The sequence below is a fragment of the Sinocyclocheilus anshuiensis genome, unplaced genomic scaffold (assembly GCF_001515605.1).
Source record: "Sinocyclocheilus anshuiensis isolate Anshui unplaced genomic scaffold, SAMN03320099.WGS_v1.1 scaffold1885, whole genome shotgun sequence".
NCBI lineage: Eukaryota > Metazoa > Chordata > Actinopteri > Cypriniformes > Cyprinidae > Sinocyclocheilus > Sinocyclocheilus anshuiensis.
This window is the reverse complement of record NW_015542322.1, coordinates 1220654-1230086: the sequence shown is the minus strand read 5'-3', so window position 1 is coordinate 1230086 and position 9433 is coordinate 1220654. Positions and strand designations below refer to the sequence as shown.

Genomic DNA, 9433 nt, shown 5'->3' with positions numbered 1-9433 from the left:
CATATGAGTTTCTTGGGCATATATATCTATATATATATATATATATATATATATATAGATATATATATATATTTTTTTTTCTTTTTATTTTTATTTATTTATTTTTTTTAAGCAATATGTTAAGACATGATGAAAATGTCTGTTTGACTTGTTCAGGTGAGCACAATGACTTCATTTGAAAAAGTGTCACAAGGAATAAACCATGTAGAAGGGGGGTGGGCAAAAATGATCAATGCAGACGACACGGAGGTGACTGCCCGCTACAAGAAGAAATATCTGAAGGATGAGCATTGTCAGCACATGGTTATGGAGACTGCTAGCGTGAGTGCCAACACCATAAACATTTGAGCAGTATATCAGGCACTGCAAAGTGAGCAATAATGTGCTTCAATGATAGAATAAGCTTGGTGAGCGATTTCCCCCCTCTCTTGAGCAAAGAGCATGACTCTGATTTAAAGAAAGTGAATTTTGTTTACATTACTTTAAATGTCTGCAAATTTTAGGAATAGTTCAGGTAAAGATGAAAATACTGTATATCTGCCCATCCTCATGTTTTTTCAAACCCATTTGATGAGACAGATGCAATATATTTGTCATTCTTTTATACTTTTATGGAGCTTTTGCATCCTTGTAAAGCTTGAAAGCTGCTGTCTCTATTCATTTTAATTGGATAGACAAGAGTATCCTGTACAAATTTCTTCCTTTATGCTCCATGGAAGAAAAAAACTCATGGGTTTGGAACAACGTGAGAGTAAATAATGACAGATTTTTCATTTTATGGTGCACAAATCCTTTTAAGACAAGAGTGAGATAACTGGATTGAATTTGACTTTGGTTTCAGCTTTTATCTCCATCTTTTTCAGAACTGCTTATTAAATCTCACATGTCCTCAGAAACACAATCACTTCATGAATTCTTGTCTTCTTGTCAACTGAAGGTCATGGAACACTGCAACCAGTGTAAAGATGCAGAAGATTGTTTCCCAGATTTAAAAGATGAGGAGGGGGTGCAGGAAATGGAGTACGAGCCATCAGCAAGAATCATCAGTATGCTAAGGTGGGCACACTTATTAGAGCACATTAGGATGAACAACTAATGTACACATGATTTGGCTCAGATGGATGGGTGGATCAATAAATAAGTAGAAAGAAAGGTAGATGCAGTGTGTGATTTATGTGGCACAACTTTAACCAAAATCCAATGTGATTTTCTCTAGGGACCCAAATAAAGTAAAACGCACTGCCACCAGTTTGTCCTGGCACCCGCTTGATTATCATAAACTAGCCGTTGCCTACTCTTGCCTGGAATTTCAGAGAGCACCCAAAAATATGAGCTTTGACTCCTACATATGGAACATTGGTATGTTATACACAGTTTCATTGATGATACTATTTATGTATTTGGTAAATATATATATTTTTCTTTCATCTACAGAAATTTGCAATAAACCGGAGATGACTCTGAAACCTATATCTCCGCTTGTTTGTCTGGAGTACAACCACAAAGATACTCACATCCTTATTGGAGGAAGCTACAATGGACAGATCGGTGGGTTTTTATTGTGAATATGAATTGCATATAAATGATTATATAGGGAGATGTGCTTGTTTCCATTCATCAGACAAATTTGTGCAAGCTCAGTGATGCTCAATTCCTTACAGTCTACTATGTGTTTGCCATTGATTGTAAACATCACAGATATATGTTTGAAATCACAGCTGTAAATGTATTTACGTAACGGTACACAAATGTTCTCAAGTCACAGAGTTTGCCTTCTTTCCAGGCTATTGGGACACTCGGAGTGGCAGCCAGCCAGTACAGATGTCCGCCACTGAGCATAGCCATAAAGATCCTGTCTACAAGGTCATCTGGCTGCAGACAAAGATAGGCACTGAAACTTTCTCAGCTTCTACAGATGGTCAGGTCTGTGTACAGTGGCAAAACAGTCCAAAAACATTCAAATAAGCCACCAATATTTCACAGAATGGATCGCTATACTAACAAACCCTTCAAATTAGTCAGATTACATACTGTACTCAAAGAAGTATCTATCTGACACCAGGTACTGTTCTGGGACATTCGTAATATGAATGAGCCCACCAAGCGGCTCGTGCTGGATCCCAGTAAGAAGGGAAACCGTGAAAATGCCCTTGGTGCAGTCTCAATGGAGTTTGAAAACAGTATGGTAAGAGCAGCTCTCATTTTGTTTGTCTCATTCCATTTCATGTTGAGAGTTTTTTTTGCTTTTGATTACAAAAGGCAAAGTTTCTGGTGGGCACAGAGCAGGGGCTTGTGGTCTCGTGCAATCGCAAGTTAGAGACCACAGATGATCCGATTGTATGCATGTACAGCGGACACCATGGCCCCATTTACGCCCTCCAGAGGAACCCCTTCTTTCCGAAGAACTTCTTGACTGTTGCTGATTGGACCGCCCGCATCTGGTCAGAGGATATCAAAGAGTCCTCCATCATTTCGTCCAAGTAAGAAACTGTTATTGTTCTGAAATACAGTACTGACAGAGCAGCAGTTATACCAATCAGATGGGTTTTATTTTACTGTTTGTGATGCAAAGTTGGATCAACTATATTTTAAGTCAATGGTTCCCAACCAGAATGCCTAGGGGGCCACAGGATGACTTTAAATTTTATTTAAATTGATATGCTTTATTTAAATTGATATACTTTAAAAAGTATTTAAATGAATACATTATTATTAATACAAAACAATCTAACTGAATTAAAAGGCTAAAAAACACATTAAATCAAATCATATTTAAAAAAAAATGTTCCCTCACTAACTGTTGTTTTTAACTGAAGAACGTACAAAGAGCTCCTGGAATCACAAAATCATAGAAACTGTTTCTACAGATATCACATGACCTATCTCTTAGATGGCTGTTGGAGTCCAGTCAGACCCTCTGTCTTCTTTACGGTGAAGATGGACGGAACCTTGGATGTGTGGGACATACTGTTTAAACAGAAGGACCCCATTCTCAATCTCAAAGTCAGACCTAAACATCTCCTCATACTGAGAATGTCTCCCATTTAAATATAAAATCATTATTTGTTTATACTGTTTATGAGTTTTTCTTTTTCTCATAGGTTTGTGATGAAGCTCTGTACAGCATCCGTGTACGAGATAAAGACTCTTTGGTGTGCTGTGGATCTCAGCTAGGAACCGTTAGACTGCTGAAGATGTCACCAGACCTGTGCACTCTGCAGAAGAACGAGAAGGCCCTGGTCTCAGAAGTGAGACATGAACATAATTTCCTTCACATATGCAAACACGTTCACACTTTAAAAATTCATATTGACATGAGATTTTAGTAAATGATGACCATTTTAATTTTTGTGTGAACTATAAAGAGATACGATTCCTTCTGATGTACGCTGAGCTGTTGGAGTGGATTTTTACTTCATTTCAGATGTTTGAACGTGAGACCAAGAGAGAAAAGATTCTGGAAGGTCAGTACAGAGAGAGGCATCAAATGAAACAAAGCTCCTCCGTAGAGGATGAGGGAGGAAAAGATGACATGGAGGAACTTCTGGCCTGTACAGAGAGGGAGTTTTTTGAGACTGTGGAAGCTGAGAAGAAGAAAATAAAGGATGAGGAGAAAGAGAGAAGGTCAGGGATGTTTTGCTTTCAGGATTAACGCGGTTGGATTCCACTCTTAATAAGATTTTAAATCTTAACTGTTTGACTGTCAGGCATGGTATGATTTTGACATGAATCAATATGTTAGCAGTCATCAGTATATACCAGCCAATCAACAAAAGATATGTAGTTTGGCTGGTTTTGCATCTATGGTTTCTAAGGTTGTTTCTTGTCCCCATGCAGGAAAGTGGTGTGTGTAAAGGCATCCAAGCAGAACACGGATACTAAAGATGCCAAATAAGAAAGCTTGAAAGCCCACCTGTTTACTGATTACTTTTTTTAAGCCATAACTTTAGCATAAGCCATAATACATAAACCAACTCAGTATCAGTTGAAGACATGCTTGAAAATTAAATGTGAAATATGAATGTGTCCTTTAATCTCTGTTTTTACTGTAAACTTGTGAGTGTGTTACATGTGCAAGTTATTGTAATTTTAAGACATAATATACACAAATACCCCTGAATTAATGCAAAAATGAACAGCATTAAAAAACCATCAAAAGTGAATGGTCTACTTCATTTGGTTTTGTATTATGTAAACCTTGGCATGAAATATTGGCACATGATGGAAATATTTCTTCTGAAGTGTACTGTCGTTAAGATGGTTAATGTTAACATTAGCACTTTTTGTGGATGTGAGGATGAAATAATAATCCACCTTTTAGCATGAAATAACCCAGGAACTGAGCCCCATCTTGATTCTTTTTTAAGGTGCCTATTCCTTCAGTCATAGTAATAATTAAATATTACAGTAACATTATAAGTTATTAGAATATTTTGAATGTTCATTTAATAGTACAATTTAACAATAATAATATAAAAAAAATAATAGAAGAGAGTGCGGCATAACCTAATGGTTTTTGACTTTCTCAGTTTGTATAAATCTATTTACAGTAGGCTTCAGAGTATTCCCATCCTCTGTGTATTCCCATCCCATATATATATATATATATATATATATATATGAATGAAGAGTTCATTTGCAAAAACAGATTACTCCGTTTTAAAAAATGTTCAGAAATCATGTTTTTTGTTGTTGTTTGTTTTTTTTATCCTGCATTCCAGTTAATACCAATCAAACTGCAGTTGGGTTGTTTTGATTAAATAATAATAACTAACAAAAATACACGCCTGAATAACTCAATAAAACAATAAAAACATGATAACACAATAAAAAAGAAGATTTATGAACATTAATAAAAACGGAGTTACCTGCTTTTGCAAATAAACTCTTCATATAAAACAGAGATAAACATTACTTTAAGTAAGAAATTTACTTTTGCTATCGTTAAATAAATGCTCCGTGATACCTTGTTTTAAATGTGATATATTTTAGCTATTTTTCCCCAAGTATCGACCTTAATTATAATTCTTATTCCCCTACATTTTAGTTTAAACTATCTAAAATATAGGCCCTAGTAATAAAATAAAACTATGCATGGTCATGCAACGTCAGCTTACGGATAAGATTAATATTCATGAGTGAAGCTTTCGTTAGTTGTAAAGAGGGAACGGCCAGTGTCTAGAAACCAGCTGGTGAAACGAAACTGAAAGTGTAGCGAATGCAATAAGAAGCCGAACTGAGGGGAACTGCAACGAATAGATCGGTTTGCTGACAGGAGTGATGACTATTCAGGGAGAGGCACTCTCCAAAACATGTATGTGTCATCTTTTTACAATGCCAAGGGTCAATTCAGGTAAGTCATAATGTAGGCCTATTTTGTTGTTAATATTATAGACACTCGTTTTGTTTTGCAAACGAGGTTTATGATTCATCTATTTTTTCTAATATGCTGTTTTGAATTCTATATTTTACTCAAATTTGTCCTCATTTAACTGTATTTAGACACTTTTTTAGATTTCTCTTTTCGGGAAATGTGTGAGGCAGTTATTTCTGATAAAGGAAACCTAAGAGAAGTTATGAGGAAGTTGTTATTGATGAGCAGAGATGGTTATGAGTTATGGTTATTTAAGTTTTGAGCTGAGGAAAAACATAAAACCTTATTATGAATTTTAGAAGATATGTCGTTGCAGTCATTCAGGCAATGCAATATTCTGTGATCCCTTATGAAAAGTTTCCGTAGTCGTTGTATAATAACCATATTTTAACTGTATTTTTTGCAATAAGACCATAATAACCACAGGTAAAATCGTGGTTGGCTCCTTAACATGGTTAGACTGTGGTTTCTGTAAAGCAGACTATGACATATGATATAAAAAAAACAGCACTGCAGCTACAGCACTACCTTCCTCACTTCTGATTAATGGCAGTAGGCCAATAGTAAAACAAAAATTAATTTTAATTTTAAAATGCATACAATTGTTATGTTTATTTTTATATATTATACATACTTATAAAATATTTATCTTAGAGAATCTTTGACACTTGAACCTCTTTTGCAACAACCAGGAAGCCACAAGCTGTGAGACGATAGAAAATGACAAGGAAGAGAAAGAGTGGAGAGAAAGGAAAGGCAGGTGCACAGAAGAAGGTGGCCCAAAAAAGAGATGGTAGGACATCATCATCCAGAACACGTTCGCAGAGCCAAACGAAATGCAAGTATACTAGTCACCCAAGCCCATCCAGATCCAGAGACCATGGAGGGCACAGCTCGGGCTCAACAGAGCCTGAACCGCTGAGTAAAGATGCTCAGACTCAAACAAGCCCAAGTGGGCTGGAAAACAAGGAGACTCAGACGGAGACTGTTAGTCAGGCAACACAACAGACACAAACAGAGCTCAATGGCAACACTGAGACCACAGAAGTGTCAACAGAACTCGGTCCTGAAGATGTTAAGATGGAGGTGGAAACTGGCCTGTCAAGGAACAAAGGAAATGAAAGTGATGGACAAAAGGATGAAAGTGTTGAGAGGAAGAAAAGGAAAGTGGGTGAAACAAGGGAACCTACAGAGGAGACAAAAGAAAAGACCAAACTATCAGATGGTTGCAGAAACCAAGATGGAGACGATCAGAAAGACAAAGCTGCAAATAAAAAATGTTCAGAAGGAGATTCACAAAAGGACACTAAACTCAAGTCAATAACAGAAGAACCTAAATTGTACGCAGCAGCTGCTGGAGTGGGAAAGACTGAACAGTCTAAGGAGCAGAGGAATCAGACAGCAACAGTTCAGGACAATAGCAAAAGAAGGTTTGCAAAATTATAATATAATGCACTTATCAAATCAAACATTTAACCTAAATAGATACAGAATATGACCTCTAATAATAATAATATTATTTCCATAGAAAACCTTCCCCAGTGAGGGCTCCAGCCGAACAGCCAGTGTTCACTTTCTACATTTATGCTGTTCTGGACAAAAAATTCAGATTTAACAGACAGCATGACTCTCTTTTGCTCCTTCAAGGGAATAAAGTCTTTGAACTACAGATTACATATTTTTTGTAAGTCTCTCATTAATGTATAATGATAACATATTTGCCTATATTATAGCCTATAGGTAGCAAATAAAATTTGAATTGTACTATAACATGTAAAAGTTATGTGATCTTTGTGTTGTAAAGTGTTTTTTACTTTAATGTCATTTATTTTTGCTTAGGGGTCTACAACAGGAAGGCTATTTGATTGAAGCAACATTTTCACTTTGGCAAGGCATTGACAGGGGTGTTCCAATAGAATACAGATATGCAGTTCAGAAACAAAGTGGCCCCATTATGGAAACAGCATTAAGACGTGTTTATGTCCCCACTGAAAATACAGTAAAAGGTACTGAAAGTGTTACATAAGTTTTTTTTGGTAAATCATTGTACATTGTATGTGATGTAATACCTGATCTGTGTTGTTTCCTCTCAAGAATGGCACCTTTATGAAGGTTACATAAGTTCAAGTTCAAGATCTGTTAAAGAACGGGTGACGGACTGGATCTTTCAGAATGCACAAGAAGAAATTTGCAAACGCTGGGAGACATCTGCACATGCACTGCTGGACAGAGTGTTTAAGAAATGGGGGTCATTTAATGATGAAGACAACAAGACACTTATCCAACACCTAAACAGTTACAAACAAGGTTTTCAGTCAGTCATGAGACGTTTGAAATTTCCAGAGCATCCTTCCCCTTCTCAAATAGAAGTAGGTGTGGCTTTCTTCATTCCATTTTCGAAAGACTATCCTAACAGAGTAGAAGAATTATAGCTCTGCCATCTTTGTTTTAGGTCTCAGAACTGATTTCTAGTAGACTGAGTTGGATTTTGAAAGGAGGATCTGGAGGGAAACCTTCAGAGAGCTCGTCTGTCAGCAAATCATTGGAAGCAGCCCTCTCGGTGTTCCAGGTGTGCTGTGGCTGTGGTGTGGATCTCGGCACAAAGGACTGGGGCAAACTCTGTCAAGTAGTCTCTGAAATGACTGCTTCTCTTGGAGAAATGCAAACAACCCTAACAGCCGTACCTTTAATTGACTAGTGAGTAAGGTTTATTGGATAAATCTGTAGTTTCAGATAATTTGATTTTATCCGTGTCCCCTAATGCACACTATAAAACAAAGCCTTGCCTACTGAATAGTTGTTACTGTTTTACATAGGTATGTCTTAAAAGACACCGCAATGTCATCATAATTTTGGTTGCTTTTTTAGCACTGTGACGGGACTGATGAATCAATGTGCAAGGAAGCTGATCTCAGAAGTGGTGCTACTTGTTCCAGTCCTTCATTTACTGAGAAAGTCAGGAGCAATGCCAGATCCAGACTCAGCTATGATCGAACAGAGATGGGCAGGGCTTGAAAATATAGAGTATCCATCTTTCAGGGAGAGAATTAGAGGACTCTCTGACAAAAGGAGGTTTGTCCAAATATTTTTAGAGGAGCTTATTTTTATTTCTCAAAATTTTATGACTTGAATATAAATATGAGGCATATTACATGTGTTGTTTCTAAAATTGTAGGATGGTCCATCAGCTGATCAAAGATCACTCATCAATGACCAAGGATAATCCTTACTTGTTGAAAAGCTGGCTTTCCATGGTGGCTTTTGAGGATGTCCCCGAGTTTGTCCAGTTGACAGGAATTGTTCCTGAACTCCTGATCCAGACCCTGATGTATAGAATGAAGGAGGCTGAACAAAACACTGATCACAACTGCACAGAAAAAAACCTGGAGGTACCTGATTAAAGGCACATAGTTTGCTCTACAGGTTTTGCATTTGGCACAGAGAGAACATTTTCATACCAACAAATGTGTGCTTTATTAAATTGCAGGCAACTGAAAAGGTTCTGAACCTCTTGTTGAAGAGGGTTGAGGAGGACAGAGAACGGTGTGCAAGTTTATTAAATGTATTTATTAAACATAGTAAGCTTGTTCTTAAAACTTTGATATTAGGCAGGTATTAATGCAGAATTTCTTTAATCACAGAATCATGGAGCCCAAGTTATTTGACCTAATCCTTCGGTGTTGCAGAAATGTTCACAAGAGTGTTTGCAAAATCACTCGACTTGTCCCACAATACAGGGTCACAGTGCTCTCATTCAAACTCCTACTTAAAACGGCTGAAATTCTTCATGATTATTTTTCAAAGGTACTGTATCATTGATATCTTCCTGAAAGTCATTTTAAGGGTGGTATTTGTAAGCAAATTATTTTATTTTGCAGGGTGGGGAGGAAATGAAACAAAAGCAAAATCAGCTCTTGTCCATGCTTAATGAAATTCAAATGGATTTCAGTAAATGGAGAGATGGGCTGCTACACAATCCTCTGATGAAGGAGTCTAAATTTGCTTACCCTAAAGAAATACAGGTGTAGTAATCAATACAACCGATCAACTTAAAGGTTA

General features: G+C 36.8%; 2 protein-coding genes across 2 annotated transcripts in view; both read left to right on the top strand.

Annotated features, from left to right (window-relative positions):
- dnai2a (dynein, axonemal, intermediate chain 2a) overlaps nucleotides 1–4146 on the top strand; it is a 4489-nt gene extending 343 nt beyond the window's left edge. The window contains exons 2-12 of the mRNA XM_016489402.1: nucleotides 157–321; nucleotides 938–1056; nucleotides 1217–1359; nucleotides 1435–1548; nucleotides 1784–1923; nucleotides 2063–2185; nucleotides 2260–2480; nucleotides 2868–3003; nucleotides 3102–3248; nucleotides 3425–3624; nucleotides 3838–4146. Coding sequence (XP_016344888.1) covers nucleotides 157–321; nucleotides 938–1056; nucleotides 1217–1359; nucleotides 1435–1548; nucleotides 1784–1923; nucleotides 2063–2185; nucleotides 2260–2480; nucleotides 2868–3003; nucleotides 3102–3248; nucleotides 3425–3624; nucleotides 3838–3895 — 1566 coding nt within the window. The 3' untranslated portion in view covers nucleotides 3896–4146. The remainder of the gene's footprint in view (nucleotides 1–156; nucleotides 322–937; nucleotides 1057–1216; nucleotides 1360–1434; nucleotides 1549–1783; nucleotides 1924–2062; nucleotides 2186–2259; nucleotides 2481–2867; nucleotides 3004–3101; nucleotides 3249–3424; nucleotides 3625–3837) is intronic.
- A 1101-nt stretch (nucleotides 4147–5247) lies between these two features.
- On the top strand, nucleotides 5248–9193 carry LOC107690954 (E3 ubiquitin-protein ligase rnf213-beta-like). Its single transcript, XM_016489394.1, has 10 exons — nucleotides 5248–5353; nucleotides 6067–6804; nucleotides 6903–7058; nucleotides 7214–7380; nucleotides 7469–7743; nucleotides 7827–8071; nucleotides 8243–8446; nucleotides 8550–8763; nucleotides 8862–8917; nucleotides 9016–9193. Exons 2-10 carry the CDS (start codon nucleotides 6095–6097, stop codon nucleotides 9191–9193), a joined length of 2205 nt encoding a protein of 734 aa, XP_016344880.1. The 5' UTR covers nucleotides 5248–5353; nucleotides 6067–6094.
- The last annotated feature ends 240 nt before the right edge of the window (nucleotides 9194–9433 follow it).

What these genes read in the sequence shown, in the direction of transcription:
- LOC107690954 (XM_016489394.1), top strand. Translation starts at nt 6,095, where the DNA reads ATGACAAGGAAGAGAAAGAGTGGAGAGAAAGGAAAGGCAGGTGCACAG. An exon ending in GCCGTACCTTTAATTGACTA is followed by an intron (nt 8,072 to 8,242) that starts GTGAGTAAGGTT and finishes TTGCTTTTTTAG; the next exon opens with CACTGTGACGGGACTGATGA. An exon ending in GCACAGAAAAAAACCTGGAG is followed by an intron (nt 8,764 to 8,861) that starts GTACCTGATTAA and finishes ATTAAATTGCAG; the next exon opens with GCAACTGAAAAGGTTCTGAA.